Source organism: Mesoplodon bidens, assembly GCF_964165515.1.
Source record: "Mesoplodon bidens genome assembly, chromosome: 1".
Taxonomy (NCBI): domain Eukaryota; kingdom Metazoa; phylum Chordata; class Mammalia; order Artiodactyla; family Ziphiidae; genus Mesoplodon; species Mesoplodon bidens.
The window spans coordinates 125,491,974-125,515,872 of NC_138176.1; the positions used below are offsets into that span (position 1 = coordinate 125,491,974).

At 35.4% G+C, this 23,899-nt stretch overlaps 1 protein-coding gene across 1 annotated transcript in view; it reads left to right on the forward strand.

The window, feature by feature from the left end:
* UBA6 (ubiquitin like modifier activating enzyme 6) overlaps positions 1-23,899 on the forward strand; it is a 98,952-nt gene that overhangs the window by 13,145 nt on the left and 61,908 nt on the right. Inside the window, exons 3-6 of the mRNA XM_081249469.1 lie at positions 13,755-13,849; positions 14,393-14,421; positions 18,511-18,605; positions 19,148-19,259. Coding sequence (XP_081105595.1) covers positions 13,755-13,849; positions 14,393-14,421; positions 18,511-18,605; positions 19,148-19,259 — 331 coding nt within the window. The remainder of the gene's footprint in view (positions 1-13,754; positions 13,850-14,392; positions 14,422-18,510; positions 18,606-19,147; positions 19,260-23,899) is intronic.

Sequence of the window (23,899 nt, forward strand, 5' to 3'; positions counted from 1 at the left end):
AGGATCATGAGAGATTACTACAAGCAACTCTATGCCAATAAAATGGACAACCTGGAAGAAATGGACAAATTCGTAGAAATGCTCAACCTTCCGACACTGAACCAGGAAGAAATAGAAAATATAAACAGACCAATCACAAGCACTGAAATTGAAACTGTGATTAAAAATCTTCCAACAAACCAAAGGCCAGGACCAGATGGCTTCACAGGCGAATTCTATCAAACATTTAGAGAAGAGCTAACACCTATCCTTCTCAAACTCTTCCAAAATATAGCAGAGGGAGGAGCACTCCCAAACTCACTCTACATGGCCACCAATCACCCTGATACCAAAACCAGATGAAGATGTCACAAACAAAGAAAACTACAGGCCAATATCACTGATGAACATAGGTGCAAAAATCCTTAACAAAATACTAGCAAACGGAATCCAACAGCATATTATAAGGATCATACACCATGATCAAGTGGAGTTTATCCCAGGAATGCAAGGATTCTTCAATACATGCAAATCAATCAATGTGTTACACCATATTAACAATTTGAAGAATAAAAACCATATGATCATCTCAGTAGATGCAGAAAAAGCTTTCAACAAAGTTTAACACCCGTTTATGATAAAAACCCTCCAGAAAGCAGGCATAGGGGAAACTTATCTGAACATAATAAAAGCCATGTATGACAAACCCACAGCCAACATCATCCTCAATGGTGAAAAACTGAAACCATTTCCACTAAGATCAGGAACAAGACAAGGTTGCCCACTCTCACCACTATTATTCAACAATGTTTTGGACGTTTTAGCCATAGCAGTCAGAGAAGAAAAAGAAATAAAAGGAATCCAAATTGGAAAAGAAGAAGTAAAGCTGTCACTGTTTGCAGATGACATGATACTATACATAGAGAATCCTAAAGATGCTACCTGAAAACTACTAGAGCTAATTAATGAATTTGGTAAAGTAGTAGGATAAAAATTAATGCACAGAAATCTCTTGCATTCCTATACACTAATGAAAAATCTGAAAGAGAAATTAAGCAAGCACTCCAATTTACCATTGCAACAAAGAAAATAAAGTACCTAGGAATAAACCTACCTAGGGAGACAAAAGACCTGAATGCAGAAAACTGTAAGACACTGATGAAAGAAATTAAAGATGATACAGACAGATGGAGAGAGATTCCATATTCTTGGATTGGAAGATTCAACATTGTGAAGATGACTCTACTACCCAAAGCAATCTACAAATTCAGTGCAATCCCTATCAAACTACCACTGGCGTTTTTCACAAAACTAGAACAAAAAATTTCACAATTTGTATGGAAACACAAAAGACCTGAATAGCAAAAGCAATCTTGAGAAAGAAAAACGGAGCTGGAGGAATCAGGCTCCCTGGCTTCAGACTATATACTACAAAGCTACAGTAATCAAGACAGTATGGTACTGGCACGAAAGCAAATACAGATCAATGGAAAAGGATAGAAAGCCCAGAGATAAACCCACGCACATATGGTCACCTTATCTTTGATAAAGGAGGCAAGAATATACAATGAAGAAAAGACAGCCCCTTCAATAAGTGGTGCTGGAGAAAGTGGACAGCTACATGTAAAAGAATGAAATTAAAACACTCCCTAACACCATACACAAAAATAAACTCAAAATGGATTAAAGACCTAAATGTAAGGCTAGAGGCTGTAAACTCTTAGAGGAAAACATAGGCAGAACACTCTGACGTAAATCACAGCAAGATCCTTTTTGACCCACATCCTAGAGAAATGGAAATAAAAACAAAAATAAACAAATGGAACCTAATGAAACTTCAAAGCTTTTGCACAGCAAAGGAAACCATAAACAAGACCAAAAGACAACCCTCAGAATGGAAGAAATATTTGCAAATGAAGCAACTGACAAAAGATTAATCTCCAAAATTTATAAGCAGCTCAATATCAAAAAAACAAACAATGCAATCCAGAAATGGGCAGAAGAACTAAATAGACATTTCTTCAAAGAAGATATACAGATTGCCAACAAATAGGTGAAAGGATGCTCAACATCGCTAATCATTAGCGAAATGCAAATCAAAACTACAGTGAAGTATTACCTCACACCAGTCAGACTGGCCATCCTCAAAAAATCTACCAACATTACATTCTGGAGAGGGTGTAGAGAAAAGGGAACCCTCTTGCACTGTTGGTGGGAATGTAACTTGTTACAGCCACTATGGAGAACAGTATGGTGGTTCCTTAATAAACTAAAAATAGAACTGCCGTATGACCCAGTATTCCCACTACTGGGCATATACCCTGAGAAAACCATAATTCAAAAAGAGTCATGTAGCAAAATGTTCATTGCAGCTCTATTTACAATAGTCAGGACATGGAAGCAACCTAAGTGTCTATCGACAGATGAATGGATAAAGAAGATGTGGCACATATATACAATGGAATATTCCTCAACCATAAAAAGAAATGAAATTGAGTTATTTGTAGTGAGGTGGATGGACCTAGAGTCTGTCATACAGAGTGAAGTAAGTCAGAAAGAAGAAAACAAATACCGTATGCTAACACATATATATGGAATATATAAAATGGTTATGAAGAACCTAGGGGCAGGACGGGAATAAAGACACAGACCTACTAGAGAATGGACTTGAGGACATGGGGAGGGGGAAGGTTAAGCTGAGACGAAATGAGAGTATGTCACTGACATATATACACTACCAAATGTAAAATAGATAGCTAGTGGGAAGAAGCCACATAGCACAGGGAGGTCTGCTCAGTGCTTTGTGTCCACCTAGAGAGGTGGGATAGGGAGAGTCAGAGGGAGATGCAAGAGGGAGGGTATATGAGGATATATGTATACATATAGCTGATTCACTTTGTTATACAGCATCAACTAACACAACAATGTAAAGTAATTATACTCCAATAAAGATGTTAAAAAAAAAGGAAGAAATGCCAAAATGTTTTCCAAATGATTGTACCACTTTACATTCTCACCAGTAGCGTATGAGAGTTGGAATTGCCCCACATGTTCACTGAGCACCTGCTATGGTCAGTCTTTTTAATTTTGGCCTTCTAGCGTGTATATAGTAGTATTATGTTGTGGTTTAATTTGCATTAATGATTAATGATCTTGATCATCTTTTCATTAGCCTTTTTGCCATCTATCCACTCCGGTGAAATGTCTCTAAATCTTTTGGCTCTCTTTTTTTTGTTAGGTTGTTTGTCTTAGTGAGTTCTTTATAGTGTATGTTCTCTATGAGGACATCTATGAGTGTCCTTTGTTATCTATATGATTGCAGATATTTTCTCCTAGTTTGTGACTTGTCTTTTTTTTATAACAATGTCTTGCAGAGCAACATTTTTAATTGTAGTGAGATACAACTTTTTAGTATATACCGCCTGCTTTTTGTTGTCCTACGTAAAATATGTTTGTGGGAGTTTCCTTGTAGCCTAGTGGTTAGGATTCCAGGCTTTCAATGCTTTGGCCTGGGTTCAGTCCCTGGTCAGGGAACTGAAATCCTGCAAGCTGTGCAGCTCAGCCAAAATAAATAAATTAATTAATTCAATTAAAAAATAAAAGATGTTTGCAGAACTCAAAGACACTAAGACTTTCTCCTGTGTTATCTTCTTGAAGTGTTGTGGAATTAACTGTTAAATTTAGGTGTATGATCCATTTCAAGTTAATTTTTGTACATGGTGTGAAGTGGGGGTCAAGGTTTATTTTTTTCCATATAGCTCTCTGATGTCTCAGCACCATATGTTGAAGATTTTTCCATTCCCATTGAATTCCCTGCATATCTTTGGCAGAATTCAATAAATTAAGTATCTTTGGCTTTATTTCTGGAATCTTCTATTTCAGTGAGATATATGTGTCTCTCTTCATGCCAGTACCACACTGTCTTGATTACTGTGGGTTTATCATAAATTGTGGAATCTGGGAGTAAAATTTCTCCAACTTTGATTTCTTCTGCAAAGTTTTTTGGGCTCTGTTAGGTCCTCTGAATTTCTACAGCTTGTCAATTCCTTAAAAAAAAAAAATCCTGGAATTTTGTTTGAGATTGTGTTGAGTCTGTAGTTCAGTTCTGAGAACCTAGATGTTTTAACTGTTGAACCTTAAGAATTTTTTTTTTTTAACCACTAAATACTTAAGTGTGTATTTCCTAAAAACAAGAACATTCTCTTATATAAACACAGCATAATGATGAAATCAGGAAATTAACATCAGTACAGGATTATTAGCTAATTTTTCAGGCTTATTCACATTTCATCAATTGTTCTAAAAATATCTTTTACAGAAATGAAAATCCTGGATCACACATTACATTCACTTGTCAAGCCTGTTTAGTCTCCTTCAATCGGGAGCATACTTTAAGAATCTTTAATATGGTATGTCTGTCAGTTTATTTCTGTACTCTCTTTAGTAGTGTTATATAGTTACCAGGGCAAAGATCATGCATAATTTTTATCAAATTAATCCCTAAGTATTTGTATTTTTTATACTATTGTAAAGTAAATGGTAATTTTTGAATTTCAATTTCTAGTTATTCATTACTCTTAAATTGGAGCACAATTGATTTTTGCATATTTACTTCTTGCAATCTTGCTAATCTCACTTATTAGTTCTAGTAACATTTTCTGTAAATTCCATAGCATTTTCTAGACAGTCGTGTTGTTTGAAAGTAAAGAAATTTTACTTCCTCTTTTTCAGTTTGGGTGCCTTTTGTTTCTTTGTCTTGCTTTATTACAGTGGCTAGAACCTTCAATACAGTGTTGAATGGAAGAGGTAAAGGCAGGCAACCTCTCTTTCTTCCTGATCTTTGGTGGAAAACATTCATTCCTCCATAAGGAGTATGATGTTAGCTACAGGTTTTTCATAGATACCCTATTAGGTTGAGGAAGTGCCCTTCTATTACTGGTTTGCTTAGAGTTTTGTTTTGTTGTTTTTTAAAATCAGAAATGGGTATTGTTTGTCAAACACTTTTTCTGCATTCATGGAAGTGATTATATGGTTCTTCTTCTTTAGTCTTTAATGTTGTGAATTACAGTCGTGTCTTTTAGAGTATTATAGTACCCTTGCATTCTGTTTCTAGGATAAAGCTCACTTGATCGTGATGTATTTTTATATGTATATATAAAAAATCTGTTAAGAAGTTTTGCAACTACGTACGTGAGGGATACTGGTGTTGAATATTTTTAACTTGAATAATTTTGTCTGGTTTTGGTATCAGGGTGATGCTGACCTCACAGAATAAGCTGAGAGGTATTTCTTCTTCAAATTTCTAGAAAGTTTGTGTAGAATTGGTATTTTTTTCTTAAATTTTTGGTAAAATTCACAATGAAGCTGTCTTTGGAGTTTTCTTTATGGGAAAGTTTTTAACTACATATTAAACAGCTAATAGATAAAGGGATATTCAGGTAATATATTTTTTCTTGAGTGAACTTTAATAGTTTGTGTCTTTCAAAGAATATGTTCATTTATTTTAGTGGTTGAAATTAGTGGCATAAAGTTGTTTGTAATATTCCCAGAATATCCTTTTCAGTGTCTGTAAGATCTGAATGATGTTCCCTTGCTCATTCCTGATAATGGTAATTTTTCTGTCTTCTCTTTCTTCCTGATCATTCTGGCTAGAGGTTTATCAATTTTATTGTCTTCTCAGAGAACCAGCTTTTAGTTTAATTGATTTTTTAATACTTGTTCTGTTTTGTATTTCAGTGATTTCTGTTCTTTTGAGGGGTTTTTCCTGCTTATTTTTAGTTTAATTTGCCCTTTTTCTAATTCCTTAAGGTAGAAGTTGAGATCATTGAGTTTTGAGACCCTTCTTTTTTAATATATCCATTTCATGCTAAAATTTTTCTTTTGAGCGCTGCTTTGTATGTATTTGACAGGTATGTGTTCATTTTCATTCAGTTCTGAAAACTTGTAATTTTCTTTTGATTTCTTTGACCCATGCATCATTTAGAAGTATCTTATTTGTTTTCCAAATATTGAGGAATTTTTCCAGAGATCTTTCTATGCTTGATCTCTAATAATTCCACTGTTATCAGTGGGCATAATTTGTGTGACTTAAATTTTTTTTTAAGTTTTTTAGTGCAGAATATGGTCTATCTTGGTCAATGTTCTGTGTGCATTTGGAAAGAATATGTATTCTGTTATTTATTGGATTGTCCTATCAATGTCAATTAGGTCAAATCGATCAATAGTGTTGTTCAGCTCTTCTGTATCATTACTGATTTTCTGTCATTCTTTATATCAGTTATTGAGAGAGCGGTGTTGTCCATAATTTCCTGTTTGTATATTTCTTATTTCAGTTCTACCAGTTTTTGCTTTACATAGGTTGAAGCTCTGTTAATAGTGCATAAACATTTAGAATTGTTATGTCCTCTTGATGTATTGCCCATTTTATCGTTATGAAATGGCCCTCTGTATCCTGGTGATTTTCTTTGTTCTGAAATCTGTTTAGCTGATATTAAAAGTCTGCTTTTCTCTTGGTTATTGGTAGACTTAATTGATATTTACAAGACATTCTGTTTCCACGCTTTGACTTTCATTTGTATATTTAAATTGGGCTCCTTATAGATAGAATATAGTCGGATTTTTCTTTTTATTCAATCTGACAGTCTTTTTTTAAATTAATTAATTAGGCCGCATTGGGTCTTAGTTGTGGCGCGCAGGCTCTTCATTGCAGCGTGCAGGCTTCTTTAGTTGTGGCGCACAGGCTTCTCTCTAGTTGTGGCACACGGGCTCCAGAGTGCAAAAGCTCAGTAGTTGTGGCACAAGGGTTTAGTTGCCCCGCAGCTTGTAGGATCTTAGTTCCCTAACCAGGGATCAAACCTGTGTCCCCTGCATTGAAAGGCGTTTTCTTCACCAGTGGACCACCAGGGAAGTCCCTGACAGTTTGTCTTTTAATGGAGTGTTTACACCATTTATATTTAATGTGGAATGTTGATACTCTTTTTGCTGTTTGTTTTCTAATTGCCTAATCTGTTACTGGTGTTCCTTTTTTTCCTCTCCTTTTTTTTTTTTTGAATAATTGAGTATTTTAATTATATTTTATCTCCTTTAGTTGGCATGTTACTCTACAGGTGTCCCTCACTATCCGTGGGGGATTGGTTCCAGGAACCTCCATGTACACCAAAATCCATGGATGCTCAATCCTCTTACATCAAGTGATGTACAATGAATGCAGTTGGCCCACCATATCCTCAGATGTGAATATGGAGGGCTGACTGTATATTTATTGAAAAAAATCCACGTATAAGTGGACCCACACAGTTCAAACCTGTGTTGTTCAAGAGTCAACTGTACTTCTTTCTTTTGCCTTTTTTAGTGATTACTTTATGGTTTATAGTGTACATCTTTAATGTGTCACAGTGTATGTTCAAATCTTATTCTGTCACTTCCTGTATGACATAAGAAGGTTACAACAGTGTACTTCTGTTTTTCCTGTTCCAGGATTTGAGTTATTGTTGTCTTAACATTTTACTCCTACATATGTTATAAACTCACAGTACATTACTGTTTTTGGTTTAAGCAGTCAATTATCATTAAAAGAGATTTTAAAAATAAAAAGGGGGTCTTGTATTTATCCATAGATTTGTCATTTGTGATATTCTCTATTCCTTTGTGTAAATTAAGATTTCCATCTGGTATCATTTTCCTTCTGCCTTAGGATTTGCTATAACATTTCTTATAGTGAAGGTCTGCCAGCAATGAATTCTTTCACCTTTTGTATGTCCAATGAAGTCTTTACTTCCTTTTTTTGAAATTGAGTATAGAATTTTAGGTTGACAGTGTCCTCCTTTCAGTGTTATAAAAATGTTGTGCCACTGCCATCTGATTTGTACTGCTTTCCTGGGAGAAAGTTGTCATTTGTACCTTTCCTCTGCATGATCTGTTTTCTCTGATTTTTTTAGTATTTCCTCATCATCCCCAGTTTTAAACAATTATGATATGCCTTGGTATAGTTTTCTTTATATATCTTGTTCTTTGTTTGCATCATGGTCTTTGAGTTTATTGTGTTCCTGGAAAAATTTTAACAGTTTAGTTCTTCAGTTATGTTTTTCTCTCTCCCTTTCTCTAGTCTCTTTCAGGGACCTCAGTTTCACATATATTAGACCAAGTGAAGTTGTCCTGCAGCTCATTTAAGCTCTGGGTTTTGGGGTTTGTCTGGGTTTTTTTGCCAGTCTTTTTTGTTTTCATCTCTGTGTTTCATTTTGTAAAGTCTATTGCCATGTCTTCAGGTTCACTTCTGCAGTGTCGAATCTGTTGTTGATTCCATTCAGAGTATTTTTCATATTAGATTTCATAGTTTTCATCTCTAAAAGTTTTGCTGCTTCTTGAGCATATGAATTATATTTTTAATTATCTTAATGTCTACACATTCTATCATCTGTCATTTCTAAATGTGTTCTTCTGTTGATTTTTCTGTTCACTGTAAGTTGTATTTTCTTGCCCTTTTGCATATCTGTAATTTTTTAGTGTATGTCAGACATTATGAATTTACTTTTTTGGTTGCTGGATAATCTTGAATTCCTTTAAATATTCTTGAGCTTTTTCAGGGACACAGTTAAATTACTTGAAAACAATTTTATTTTCTCAAGGCTTACTTACTTTTAAGCTTTGTTAGGTGAGATGAGAGGAGACTCAATTCTGAGGCTACTTTTCCCCCAGTATTGATGTAATATTATTTGGAGTATTCTATCCAGTGCCCTCTGTATTATAAGGTTTTCCATTTGGCTGGAGAGGAACACAAACTCTTTCTGACCCTGTTTAAAAACAGGGATTGTTTCACTTGCACTTGTCACCTGGTTCTTTCCCCAGCTTGAGGTTGTTTCCTCATCTTAACTTAGCTGAAGACTCAAGGAGAACCCTCGACAGATGTCTGGTGTTCTCTCTGTGCATCTTTCTGCTCACAAATTCTAGCCTTGAATTCACAGCTCTGTCTCTTCAATTCAATAGGGAGACCACCAGGCTCTTCTTGGGTTTCCCTTCCTGCTCTGTCTCCTGGAAACTCTCCAGGCAGTGGCTAGGCAATCATAAAACTCACCTCATTTATTTTTCTTCTCTGAGATTACTGTCCTCAGTTACTTATTTTCCAGTGTCTCAAATCTGTTGTTTCATTTATATTGCCCAGTTTTCAATTGTTTAAGGCAGAAAGAGGATAATCTGGTCCCTGTTACTTAACCAAGGCCAGAAGTGGAAGTCTTAGGTACATACTATGTATCTCTTACCTGCCATTCTTTTTCATGCTTTTCTTTTTCCTAGCATAGAATGCTTTTCCTTCTTTGATTAATTTAACTCCTCTTAAGTCTTCAGATTTCAACTTGGATGAACCTCATTTGTGAAGCTTTCCATGACCTCCACTGATAGAGATAGTCACTTTCCCTTCTGTATTTCAGGTTCCCTTAGTTTCTGGTACTTCTGTATATAGTACTTAATAATGGATTATTTGATTACTTATCCCTCCCAATAACATGTCGCAGGCATCCTCCTAGGTATTTTATATATTTTATTTTAAATAATTTAATCCTCACAGTACCTCATGAGGTTGTTGCTATCTTGATCCCCACACAGTGCCAGTGCCTGCCTTGAAATAGATATTTTAATAAATTTATGAATGCCTGAAGATAATTGAAGTACATCCAGAAGATAGTGATTAGAGTGTTGAGGGGGACTCAAAATGATGCCATGTTTGGAGTTGTTTAAGGAACTGGAGATGTTTAGCCTGGAGAAACCTGGAGGAACCTGAATACCATCTTCCAATCTTTGGAGGGCTGTCACATTGAAGAGGGATTAGACAAGTTCCCTGTGGCCCCAAGGAGGTAAAATTAGGACTAGTGGTGAAAACTACAGGGAGATATTGTACCTTCATTAAAGGGAGAATCTTTAATAAATAGGGCTCTTTAAAAGTAGAGTAGTTAGCCTTGGAAATTTCTTTTTGACTGGGCGCATTCACTGATATGTTGCATGTCCATTTAATACAGTCAGCTGTAATGTATCAATGCTGGGCTTGAAGTTACACTCTCAGCTCTTTAAATCCCATCCGATAAGATTTTAGGGTCAGTTGCAGAGTACCTGCCATTGCCTAGCACAAAGTAGGCACTTACTTAGTACCCTTCCCCTTGGTGGCCAACATTGAAAAGGCAGGTAATTTAATCAACTGTTGAGAATTTGTCTGAGATTATATGATTCTTTGAAAACCTTGGCTCATATATCTTAATTTTATTCTTTTGTCTGGATGTTCTTTGTCATTTATAACCACGTTTGTGTCATGGCTATTCATTATTTACCTAAGTAATCTTAAAAATAATGATGAAGACAAGTGTGAGATGAAAGACATATTTTTCTAATGTAGTTTTTGTGACTGTGAACATAGAAAAAAGAATTCAAGCCCTCTGCTTAGTAGAGCATAAAAGTGTTGTTCTTGTGTGCCAATTCATTTCTTTCATTAATTTAGCAAATTGGTTTTGTGTGTCTGTTATGCACCAGGCCCTGTTAGTCAATGGGGATACAGTAGTAAATAAGGCAGGCCCTGTCTTAAGGAATCTACATCTCCTAGGGAAAATAGACAAATAGTGAAAATACACTGTGTTAATCGTTATAATAGATTGAATGTAGGGTGTTATGGATGCACACAAAAGATGATCTAACACTGTTTTAAGAAAGTTTAGGGGTATCAGGGGAAGTATCATGGGGGAAAATAATATATAATTTGAGACCTGAGGACAAGTAGGAGTTATTCAGGCATAAAATAGTGGGGAAGAGGAATATTCCAGAAAAACATCTAACAGCCAAAGAGAAAATACGTTTGGAGAGCTGAAAACCTTTAGTACACCTGGAACGTGGAGTTTGATGGTAGAGTGACAAAAATGAGACTGGAGAGCCAAGCAGGGAATAGATTATGAACAGTTTTGTGACTAATTTTAGAGTCTAGACTTTATCATAAGGGAAATAGGAAACCATTGGAGTTTTTTTTGTTGTTGTTGTTGTTTTTCTTTTTTTTTTTTTCCATTGGAGTTTTTAAAGCAGGAAAATTATTTGACTAGATTTGTATTCAGAAAAGTCATTCTGTCTTTCTTAGTTGGAAGTTAATAGGTAATATGTAAAACTGAAAAATCAAGAAAAAGTACAAACATGTTATTGAGAAAGAAGGGGGTAAATATTAGAAGAAACAACTAAAAGAATTGAGGATGGTTGTTCTTAGGACTTGGGAATCAGGGTAGGGAAGAGTTAGGTCAGGAACTGATTTTTTTTCTTCCTGTAAAAGCCTTGTAGAATGATTTAACTTTCTTAATCTATGTGCAGTGTAGTATAGTGGTTAAGAATATGGTTGCTAAGACCAGCCTGCCTGGGTTGAATCTTGCCTCCACTATTTATAAATTGCTTAATTTCTCTATGATTAAGTTTTCCTCTCTGTAAAAATGGGAGTAATAATAGAACTTATAGAATTTTTGTGAGGATTAAATGAGTTAATACAATAAAACACTAAAACAGTGCATGGTGTGTAATAAACACTGAGTTTTAGCTGTTATTCTTACATGTCAGCACTGTTCAGGTACTGATATATAAGGACGATAGACAAATTTACAATCATAGTGGGGCATTTTTTAAATGTTGCTTTTAGTAATCAAGAGAATAAGCGAACACAAAAGTCAGAACAGGTACAGATTTCACTAACATGATTATTAAGATTAATCTAATGCACATATAAGGAATGTTGTACCTAACAACTGTAGAGTACACATTCTTTTCAAGAACCCATGGAACATTTGTAAAATTGACCAAAGAAATTCTCAAATATTAAAGAGTGAAAATTATATAGATTGTGATGTCTATTCACAATACATTTAAGCTAGAAGTCAATACAAAATATAATTGTAAAATTCCTCATAAAATTAGAAATTTAAAAATACACTTCAGATGAACCCATAAGTCAAAAAAAGAATCATTAAAATTGGAGAATAGTAATTTAAAGTACTATGGATCAAAATTTGGGATGCTGTTTAAGATCAGTTAAAGTTCCACATGTGTATTTTTTGGTACATCCACTTTGGAAAACAGTTTGGCGTTATCTAATAGTTAACCCTGCATTTCCTCTCCTAGATATATGTGCTATAGAAACTACTACACTTGTACCATGACACATATATAAGAATACTCATAGTCTCATTATTGGTAACTGTCCAAAACTGTAGAATAGCTAAATTATGGTATATTATCACAATAGACTAGTACAGTATAATAGAATACAACATGAAATGAAAATTAATGAACAGCTACGTTGATATGAATAACTCATAAAAGTATTCAAATGATCCTGTTTATATAAAGTTCCAAAACAGACAAAACTTAAATATATTGTTTAGGAATACACAAATAAGGGTTGTAAGACTATATAATACACTGTTCCATACATACCATAGTAGATGTTCAATAAAAATTTCATAAATAAATAAATCGATTTTATCTCTGAAGCAGAAATGGTGAATACCAATTTAAAAAGAAAAGTCTAATAGAGAACAGACTTGTGGTTACTGTGGGGAAGGGATGGATTGGAAGTTTCGGATTAGCAGACACAAACTTATATATATATAGAATTGTTAAACAACAAGGTCCTACTGTATAGCACAGGGAACTATATTCAATATCCTATAATAAGCCATGATAGAAAAGAATATAAAAAAAGAATATATATATATATATATGTATAACTGAATCACTTTGCTGTATAGTAGAAACTAACAACATTGTAAGTTAACTATACTTCAATAAAATAAATTTTAAAAAAACAAAGAAGAAAAGTGTAGCTTTTATTATATATTATAGGGAATAAGGACGGAAATAGTAAAGATAGCTTGTGTTTATAAAGTTTCTTCCTACTAAACAAGAGACCCCTTTTCAGGCTTTTATATTGAATATCAATAGATGAAATATGGAAATTAAATAAACATCTATATATTAAACAAACATACATTAAACCAGCATCTGTAAATGTGAGTGTGTGTCAATTCCAAAAGAAATATTTGCAACCCAAGGGGCTCTGGAATTATTTATTTATACTGAACTCATCTTTCAAAATAATTCTGGTGAGAAGCCATTAGAATGCCTCTATCTTCAAAAACTAGTATAGCATCAAGTTAATCAATGTTCTTTCAAATAAATTCTTACTATTGACTTTATTACTATATCTAACTTTTTTAAATTGCCAATGTGTATTTTTTGAAATTCCCATCCTGATACTGCCTTGTGACTGTTAGGATGGATGACTTAACAAGGTCCTTTATATAATTTATCAGCTTTTATATTTAAAATAATGTTTAAAAACTACTTAACTTTAAGTCATCTAAACTCCAAGAAGGAAACCAATTTTTTTGCCTGAGAAATCCTTTTCACAGTGAAAGGCTTTAAGTGGAAGTGGCAGACTCAGATGCCTGTGGTGGCCACCGAGGTAGTAAATGAGAGGAGAAGGATGGGAACTGTGGCAAATCTAGATCACATAGTCCTCCCTCTCTGAACAGGGCAACTCCTACTCAACTCTGTAGCCATAAGGGAATGTGGACTGTGGTGCCAAATCTCCTAATTTTTCAAAATATGTCATATATTTGACATTAATTCAGAATTTTTAAGCACTATGCAAGTGATCCAAAACAAGTCTGTGGGCAGGATCTAGCTGCCAGGTTATTAGTTCGCAAATGATTTTAAAAGGATAGACAATTTTGGTAAAATAATATTTCATTGTGTTTTACATGTAGTCGACAGAGGTACGTTCTTGGAGACACAGCAATGCAGAAGATGGCCAAGTCCCATGTTTTCTTAAGTGGTATGGGTGGTCTTGGTTTGGAAATTGGTAAGCAGTATTTTTATTCGTAATTTTATATGATGCTTTTGAGCAACATAATTTAAATAATTCAATTCCTTTGCCTTGTATTATTTTCTATAAAGGAAATTAGACCCAAAACTTTGATCAGATTCAGTTTTGATTTTGGGTGGGGGGGCAGCTGGGGCAAGAGTATTTCATACTGTTACATTCTTCCACAAGGAACCAGTAATGACTCTCCTGCTTCTCTTTTTGTGATGTTGATAGGTATTAATGATCTTTCTCTGTATCCATTAATTCATTATGGTAGAGCACACATGCACACATTCATAACAGCATGTCTGAAAGCATACACTGAAATTTTAAGAATGATTATCTCAGTGTGGTTTGATTATGGAAAATTTTATTTTTTTTCTTTTTGTTCATCCATATTTTCTAAGGAACCTATATTTCTTAGGTAGTAAAAAGTTAAAATTATTCAGTCAGAGATTTAACCAAACTCCATGAAGACATATCTAATATACAATTCCTAATATTAAGCTATTCCTTTTTTTTTTTCTTCCCCCTTTACAGCAAAGAATCTTGTTCTTGCAGGGATTAAGGTGAGTAAATGTCCTTGGTAAGAAGAATTGTTTGTTATGAACTCTTTTTTTTTCCCCTCATCCGTAGTGGTAATATTAGTTACACTTTGGCCTAATTATTGCTTCTTCATTTAGTAGCAGAATTGTCATAATTCTCTATTTTCCTCCTTTTAAAAAACTTTTTATTACAGAAAATTTCAAAATTATCCAAAAAAAGAGAATAGTGTTAGCAAAACCCCATGTATCCATCATGCACCTGCAGTTATTAGCTCATAGACAAATTTGTTTCATGTATCTTCTTCCCATTCCCCACTGCCCCCAACCGCCAAATTATTTTAATATCAATCTCAGACATCCTATTATATCATTCTTAAATATTTTACTATATAGCTCTAAAAGATAAGGGTGCCTTTTGAAAACATAACCACAGTATCACTTCCACACCTAAAAACGTTAACAGTTTTTTTAAGATCATTGTTATCTTTAAACAAAACTTAGCAACTTAAACAACAGCATTTACCTCAGTTTCTTTGGGGCAGGAATCAGGTGCAACTTAGCAGATTCCTCTGAGGATCTCTCACAAAGCTCCAGTCACCAATATTGGCAGGACCTGCAGTCATCTTGAGGCTAGGGAAAGGATCTGCTTCCCAAACCTGCCCATGTAGTCGTTGATAGGATTCAGTGGCAAGGTTGTGTCGTTCAACATTCCCACCTCAGTCCCTTGCTGGCTATTAGTCGGAGGTCACCCCCAGTTCCTTGCCATGTGGCCCTCTTCATAGGGCAGCTCACAATATGGCAGCTTGTTCCATCGGAGTAAGCAAGCAAAAGACAAGAAAGGGAGGGGCTTCCCTGGTGGCGCAGTGGTTGAGAGTCCACCTGCCGATGCAGGGGACACGGGTTCGTGCCCGGTCAGGGAAGATCCCACATACCGCAGAGCAGCTAGGCCTGTGAGCCATGGCCGCTGAGCCTGCGCGTCCGAAGCCTGTGCTCCACAACAGGAGAGGCCACAACAGTGAGAGGCCCGCGGACTGCAAAAAGAAAAAAAGGGAATGTGCTAGCAAGATAAATTGCAGTCTTTTGTAACCTAATCTCAGAAGTGACATTCCATCACCTATGCTGTAGTCCTTAAAAGCAAGTCACTAGGAGGAGACGGGATTGCACAAAGGCCTGAATATCAGGAAGTGGGAATCATTGGAGTATCTTTGAAGCCTGCCTACCACAATTGTCAAGTATCTAGTTAGAGTCCATATTTTCCCAATCGTCTAAAGAAAGAATTTTTCTTTAATTTGTTTAGTTCTAATCAGGATCCAAGTAAAGTCCATATACTGGACTTGGTTTCTTTGAATCAATAGATTTCCCTTCCCTGATTCTTTTTCTTCCTTTCAATTTACTTTTTAAAGAAATCAGGTCATTTGTCACATATACCTCCATCTCTGTATTTCTTATAAACTGGTCGTTATATCCAGAGAATCAGATTCAGATTTGATTCTTTTGGCACTACTGCTTCACAAGTGATATTGTGTTCTCCCATCAGGAGGAAATAATATTCTGTTATCTTTTTTGTGTGATTATTACTACCTGTTAATGATCACTGCCTAGATCATTATTTTATTGGGGCTGTGATATTCTATTTCTGTCATTTCTATTTCATTTGTTAATGGGAATAATATTTTAGAAAGAAAAGTTTCCATTCATCACTTGTTTGGTTTCGCTACATATAGTTAGTGCATGTGTAAAAGGCAAGATAAATACTTGATTTTCCCCCTTTATTTACTACTTTTCAAAATCACTGGTTTTCTCTGATCCCTCAACAGTGACAGGTGGAACTTGGGTGGTATGTGTGTATGTGAACATCATGATGGATTTAAACGTATTTGATGTGTTTTGAGTCATTGATGCTCAGATTGTTTCATCTTTGCTTTTGAAGTCCTTGAGTCCTTTTGACACTACCCCAGTATTCTTTGGTTGTCACTGCCTGTAAAGTCTTACCAGTGGACAGAGCTAGAACACTCATTGTGAATGAACACTGAAATTTCTGAGTTTCAAGTTTAGGATTACAGGGTATTTACTTATTTACTTCTTAGATTTTATATTTGTATCTCTTCTCTTACTATAAGGTTTTGGGTCTTAATGACATGAACCTGATTACTTATTTGCTTTATCCTATATTATATCCTATTATATCTATGACATAGTTTTGGAATAACAGTTCCAGCATTATTACTAACAATATGATTATTGAAAACAGTTTAAGATAATTTTTTTTATCCTTAGTATCCCATCTGGATTTGGCAGACAAATTAACTGCTTTCTTAAGTCTCTTTAAATAATTCCTTTGTGTAATTATGTAACAAATTCAAATAGATAGTTTTGTCCATTTATTCATTTTACTTTGGATTTTTAGGGATTGCTTTTTTAATTTGATTTAGTTTTATTATTATATGAGACATATAATTCAAAGTCAAATTTATAAAACAAAGTATATTCAGAGAAGTCTAGCATCTCTCTACCCTGTTTCCTCCTTCCCTTATTAGATTGCCTTCTTTTTTTAATCTGTTTTTAAATATAAGCAAATACGTACATATAGACATGCAAATCTGTATGTGTGTGTGTACATATTTATCCCCACCTGCCTTTCTTAGGTAAAGTGCCATACTTCTACCTTGCTTTTTATCACATACCAGCATATCCTGGTATTACTTCATGGTGATAAATATATTTTTTCACATTTTTTTCATAGCTTCATGGATATATGTTGTGTTGATGTATCATACGTAATTATACCCAGTTCCTCGATGCTGGACATTTTGATTATTTCCAGTCTGTTTCTATTACACATAGTGCTGCAGCTAAGAGTCTTGTACATATGTATTTTTGTATTATTTCCATTGTGTCTTTGTGATAGATTCTTAAAAGTGGGATTGCTGTGTCAAAGGAGAAATGTACTTGTAATTTTGCTAAAGAATGCTAATTTTTTTTCCTTTGAGGTTTTGTGCTACTTCATATTCCCACCAGTAATGTATGGAAATGCCTGATTTACTTCACTCTCACCAATTTGGATTTATGCCATTCTGATGAATGAGAAAAGGTGTTTCATTCTTGAGCAAGGTTGAACATGCTTAAATATTTTGAAGGGCCCTATGTATTTCTTTTTCAGTATACTCTGCGTTCATATACCTTTCCCCTTTTTCTATGAGATTTGTGGCTTGAAATATAAGTTAAAAATATATTTTCCAGTTAGTTTTCTTTCTTACTTAGAACATGACCATTTGGAAATGTTAGTTTATGTGAATATTTAAAATCTTTGTATATATGTTGTATATAACATATATATAACGTGCTACTTTGTATATAACGTGCTACTTTTCTAAACTTAAATTCTCTTACTGTTTTTTAAAGTAGTTTTTCATATAGCATAGAGGCACCCTGGTGATGTAAGTGCATGGTAATATGCCTAATTTATTCATTTTTTAAAGTCAACTAGAGTTCAGTACTATCTGAAAAATAAAGTACATATACACACACCTACAGCAAGCATATAGTATATTTATTTGGAATTACAATATGACCATCATGTTAATTATTTTTTACTTAATTAATTGAGAATTGTTATTGATAAATGTCATAAGTGGAAAGTATTATTCTTATTATCATCAGTATACAGCTATTAGCCAGTAGCTTAAAACTATCGTTACATGAACATCTCTGTAACTTGGAATTACAATTTTACTGTGTTAAGTAATCAAAACCCTGCTTTTAACATTTGTCTTATCTCACTTCACAGTTGACAGTTGAATAATGAAGCTATATTCAAGTTAATGTAACAGTAATCTCTGGCAAAAAAAATCATATACTAGCATTAAAAATTATTTTGCATTATAAAAAAAATAATAAAGTAGTTTTTCCATGAACTTTTCTGGGTTTCCAGATGTATATAGTCATATCATCTGTGAATGGATCTAACTTTATAACCTTTCCAATTACTAGGACTTTAATTACTTTCTATTGTCTAATTAGATAATTCTTCCAAGTCAGTGTAAATAGTATTGGAAATAATGAGCATCCTTGTCTTACTCCTGACTTTAACAGATATTTTTCTCTTTTTTGAAGGCACTTACAATTCATGATACAGAAGAATGCCAAGCATGGGATCTAGGAACCAACTTCTTTCTCTGTGAAGATGATGTTGTTAGTATGAGAAACAGGTGAAGATAAGATATTTTGATGTATTATCGTAGGATTTCTTTTTTTTACTGTTGTAGTTACTTAGAATATTTTCTGTATCCAGAACACCAGTTCAATCATAGTTGTTTAACTCATCACCATAAATTCACTCTACTGTAGATAAGTAAGTGTTGACATTTAATTATTTATATTTGTCAAAAATTTAATACATTCACATTGCTACCTAGAAATGCATTTCTTTAAGATTGTTTAAGTAGGTCTTTATTATTGCTGAATCATTAAGAGCCTTGAGGAGCATTGACCTATAAGGGTACACTTTGAGATTATGTGACTTACTATGGAATATGACAGTATGCTACATCTCAAGATTGTATAGTAAAAATAAGTTTTAACTTCTTTTATTCCTCTCCAGTTTAAATTCCCATGAAATTTTGTAACATTCAGGTTCTTCTGATGTCATCAAAGTGTCCAAGTTTGAAAGATTGAGTATATTTGTTGAACAAAAGAGTAGTAAAAGTCTTTTTTCTTTTTCTTTTTCTTTTCTTTTCTTTTCTTTTTTTAGGGCTGAAGCTGTACTTCAACGTATTGCAGAATTAAATCCATATGTTCATGTCACATCATCTTCTATATCTTTAAATGAAACTACCGATCTTTCCTTCTTACATAAATACCAGGTTGGTACTCCATTTTATATTAGATGTTATTGACAGACTCCAAGGCAAATCATTATGTATTAATATAGTATAACTAATTTAACCTAGTCTGTTGAGCAGATCAAAAAATTTCAGGTTAAAAGACTTAGACTAATATACATTTCAAGTGCTTCGTTTTAGGGAAAGGGCCTAAGAACTACTCACAAAGTAAATATATTGGTCAGCTATTTTCACAGTAATGTACATGAAAAACTCCCAAATTTAGTGGTTTATAGCAACATGTATTTCTTTCTCATGCATCTGCATGTCAGTTTGAGTTCTGCTGTTCTAGGCTAAACTTGAACTCCACAGTCTGGGTTCTGGTCCGTGTACCTCTCTTCTGGGACCGGGAGGCTACCTGAGACATGGTATCATAGCAATAGCAGAAAAGCAAAAGAGCGAGTGCAACCATTCAAACACATTTTAAGCCTCTGTTTATGTTGCTTCCATTAATAGTCTGTTGGCCAAAGCAGGTCACGTGGACAAACCCAAAGTGAAGGAGCAGGAAAGCACACTGTACTCTTCCTAAGGCCATGGGCAGAGAGTAATGTATAACCCAGGAACAAGGAAGTAATAATGTGGACCAACAATTTAGTGTAAGTCAGGTAATGAATAAAAACAAAATTTCTCAGCACCTTGAAAGTTCTAAAAGTGACTAGATTGACCCTGATTTTCCCTGTGATTAAATTATGATGTTATCCATCGTCTAGAGAAAAGCACTCCTGTGTTTCTTTAAGATCTCAATACTTCTGGCACTTGTGTGACTATATGCATATGGGTTTTCCCCCCAACACCAAACAATTCTCCAACTCTCTGGACACCTAGCTTGGTGTCCTACAGTTTAATCCAGTTCTGATACTGTCTGCCTGGAGAAATAGTGTTAGATTCCACAGGTTAAGGGCTCAGTCCCACAAGAACCCACACCCTCCAACCCCTTTCTGACTCCAGTTTCAAGTCCAGGTTGTTACCTGTGCTTCTGAGGACTGGCTATAAATCAGAGGTTTCCACATCCCCTTCCTCAGGTCCAGTTAATTTGTCAGAGCAGCACACAGACTCAGGAAAAGAGTTTACTTACTAGGTCACCAGTTTTTTGTAAAAGGCTATAACTCAGGAACAGCCAGATAGAAGAGATGCGTAGGTCAAGGTATGGGGAAAGGGTTGCCGAGCTCCCATGCCCTCTCCAGGTATGCCATGTTCACAAACTTGGAAGCTCTCTTAAGCTCCTGGTTCAGGGATTTTTGTGGAGGCTTCATTATGTAAGCATGAATGAGTAACACATTGGCCTTTGGTGATTAAGTCAGTCTCCGGCCCCAGAGGTCTGGGAGATAGGGCTGAAAGTTCTGAACCTCACATCCTAAGGTTGGTTCCTCTAACAACCAGCCCCCATCCTTAGGGGCTTTCCAAAAGTCTCCTCATTAACATAAACTCAGGTGTGGCTGAAAGGGCTTGTTATGAATAACAATACATTCACTTCATCTTTATCACTCTGAAGCTATTTCAGGAAATAGGACAAAACTAAATATTATAACAAGAGATACACCTATAGCTCATATAGGAAATTACAAGTGTGGTAGGAGCTATGTGGCAGGAACCTTGGATGAAGACCAAAATATATATTTCTTACTATAATCACAATATCACACCCATTTAAAAATCAGTGTAGACATCCATTCTTGACTGGATAGCTTGAAATCCATCCTGCTACAAAGATGCTTCATAGACTGTCTACAATAGAATTGCTTAATAGACTTCCTTTTCAATGATTACATGAGGTCAGAATATGTAAGGGAGGTACTCAGAGACCAAAAAATGAATAGGTAGCTAACAGAAGACCTGTTAACTGTTGGCTGTGGTCATTTTCAGGGACAGGGTTTGCCTGTATCAGTAACCACATTTCCTGTGAATTAATGGTCACAAAAAAACAATTAAAATTTGTCTATATGTGATAGAAAAGTGTAATTGAGACATACCACCTTTTGTAGCTCTCTGGAACCTCAGAAAGCTACACCCTTAATGAAAGGGTGTAGGAGAACAATCTTTGCCCATCAGAACAAGAAGCTTGTCTGTTTTCTCTTGAGCTCTGAATAAAAAAAAAGATCTTCTCGGGGGGTTCATAACAATAGGCCTGCCCTCACATAAGTTTGGAGTAAACTTTATAATCCGTTGTATTCTAAAATTTTGCAAGCTGAGAACTTAACATAAAACATAGTACTGCCCCCGTCCACCTCCCTGTGGCTGTCCGGCGGACCAAAAAGTTTCTCCAGGTGCAGAATTCCGGTCTTCATGACCACCAGCGCGAGTGTGCATGCCAGTCAGGAGCCAGCCTGCCCGATGGCCCAGGGCAACAGATATATCAGAAACTGAAGCAAGAAGGTACTCGGCAGAGGGCAGAATCAAGATGGTGGACTAGGAGGATGCAGAATTTGTGTGTCTGCACAACTAGGGCACCTACCAAGCACCGGTGGTGGACCACAAACATCTACGAGGACGAGAGGAACCCCCACAGACTGGGTCCTAAGCAGAGGCTCCGCCCCGTGCTTGAACGTTGCCCTGCCTAAGGCCCGCCCCCAAGGCCTTTTCCAGCTGTGGGTCCTGAGCCTAGGCCTGGCCCCATGCTCAAACGTCACCCCCCCACCTGCCTAGGTCCTGCCCCACCCTATCCCCATGCCTGCCTAAGTTCCACACCCGCCTAAACTCTGAACCCATAGCCAAGGCTATTTTTCTTCTTTTTTTTCCTCTCTTCTTTTTTCCTCTTTTAGATTGGAGTTCTATTCTACCTTGTTGATTCATTGTTGTTCATTCATTTATATTTTAGTTTTCCTAATCTTTTATGTTTCTAATTTTATTTTATTCTTTATACTTGTTATTGTTCTCTTCTTTTGGCTTGTTCCCCTGGCCATCCCCCCTGCCCCTTTTTTCTTTTTTCTGTTATGGTTTTATTTTACCTTCTGGCAGTTGTTTCAATTATATTTTTATTTTTCCTAATATATTTTTTATCTTTCTAAATTTATTTTGTTTTTTATTCTTTGATATTGTACTGCTTTTTAATCTTTCTTTTTTTTCTTTCCTTTTTTTTTTTGCCACGCCCTGCAGCTTGCAGGATCTTGGTTCCTATTCCAGAGGTTGGGCCCGAGCTCCTGTGGTGGGAGCTCTGAGTCCAAACCACTGGACTAACAGAGAACCTCAAACCCCAGGGTATATTAATTGGAGTGAGGCCGCCCGGAGGTCCTAATCTCAGCACCAAGACCCCACTCCATCCAACTGCCTGCAAACTCCAGTGTTGGACGCCTCAGGCCAAACAACCAGTAAGACAGGAATACAGCCCCACCCGTCAAAAAAAAAAAACAAACGACAAAAAAATACGTTACAGATGAAGGAGCACAGTAAAAACCTACAACACCAAATAAATGAAGACAAAATAGGCAACCTACCTGAAAAAGAATTCAGAGTAATTATACTAAAGATGATCCAAAATCTCAGAAACAGATAGGTGAAAATACAGGAAACATTTAACAAGGATCTAGAAGAAATAAACAGCAAACAAGCAGTGATGAACAACACAATTACTGAAATTAAAAATACTTTAGAAGGAATCAATAGCAGAATAACTGAGGCAGAAGAACAGATAAGTGAGCTGGAAGATAAAATGGTGGAAATAACTGCCAGGGAGCAAAATAAAGAAAAAAGAGTGAAAAGAATTGAGGACAGTCACAGAGACCTCTGGGACAACATTAAACACACCAACATTTGAATTATAGGGGTCCCAGAAGAAGAAGAGAAAAAGGGTCTGAGAAAATATTTGAAGAGACTATAGTTGAAAACTTCCCTAACATGGAAAAGTAAATAGTCAAGTCCAGGAAGCTCAGAGAGTCCCATACAAGATAAACCCAAAGAGAAACACACCGAGACACATATTAATCGAACTATCACACATTAGCTACAAAGAAAAAATATTAAAAGCAGCAAGGGAAAAGCAACAAATAACATAGAAGGGAATCCCCATAAGGATAACAGCTGATCTTTCAGCAGAAACTGCAAGCCAGAAGGGAGTGGCAGGACATATTTAAAGTGATGAAAGGGAAAAACCTACAACCAAGATTACCCAGCAAGGATCTCGTTCAAATTTAACAGAGAAATTAAAACATTTACAGACAAGCAAAAGCTAAGAAAATTCAGCACCACCAAACCAGTTTTACAACAAATGCTAAAGGAACTTCTCTAGGCAAGAAACACAAGAGAAGGAAAAGACCTACAATAACAAACCCAAAACAATTAAGAAAATGGGAAAAGGAAGATACATATCGATAATTACCTTAAATGTAAATGGATTAAATGCTCCAACCAAAAGACAGACTGGCTGAATGGATACAAAAACAAGACCCTATATATACTGTCTACAAGAGAACCACTTCAGACCTAGGGACACATACAGACTGAAAGTGAGGGGATGGAAAAAGATATTCCATGCAAATGGAAATCAAAAGAAAGCTGGAGTAGCAATTCTCATATCCACAAAATAGACTTGAAAATAAAGACTATTAAAAGAGACAAAGAAGGACACTACATAATGATCAAGGATCAATCCAAGAAGAAGATACAAGAATTGTAAATATTTATGTACC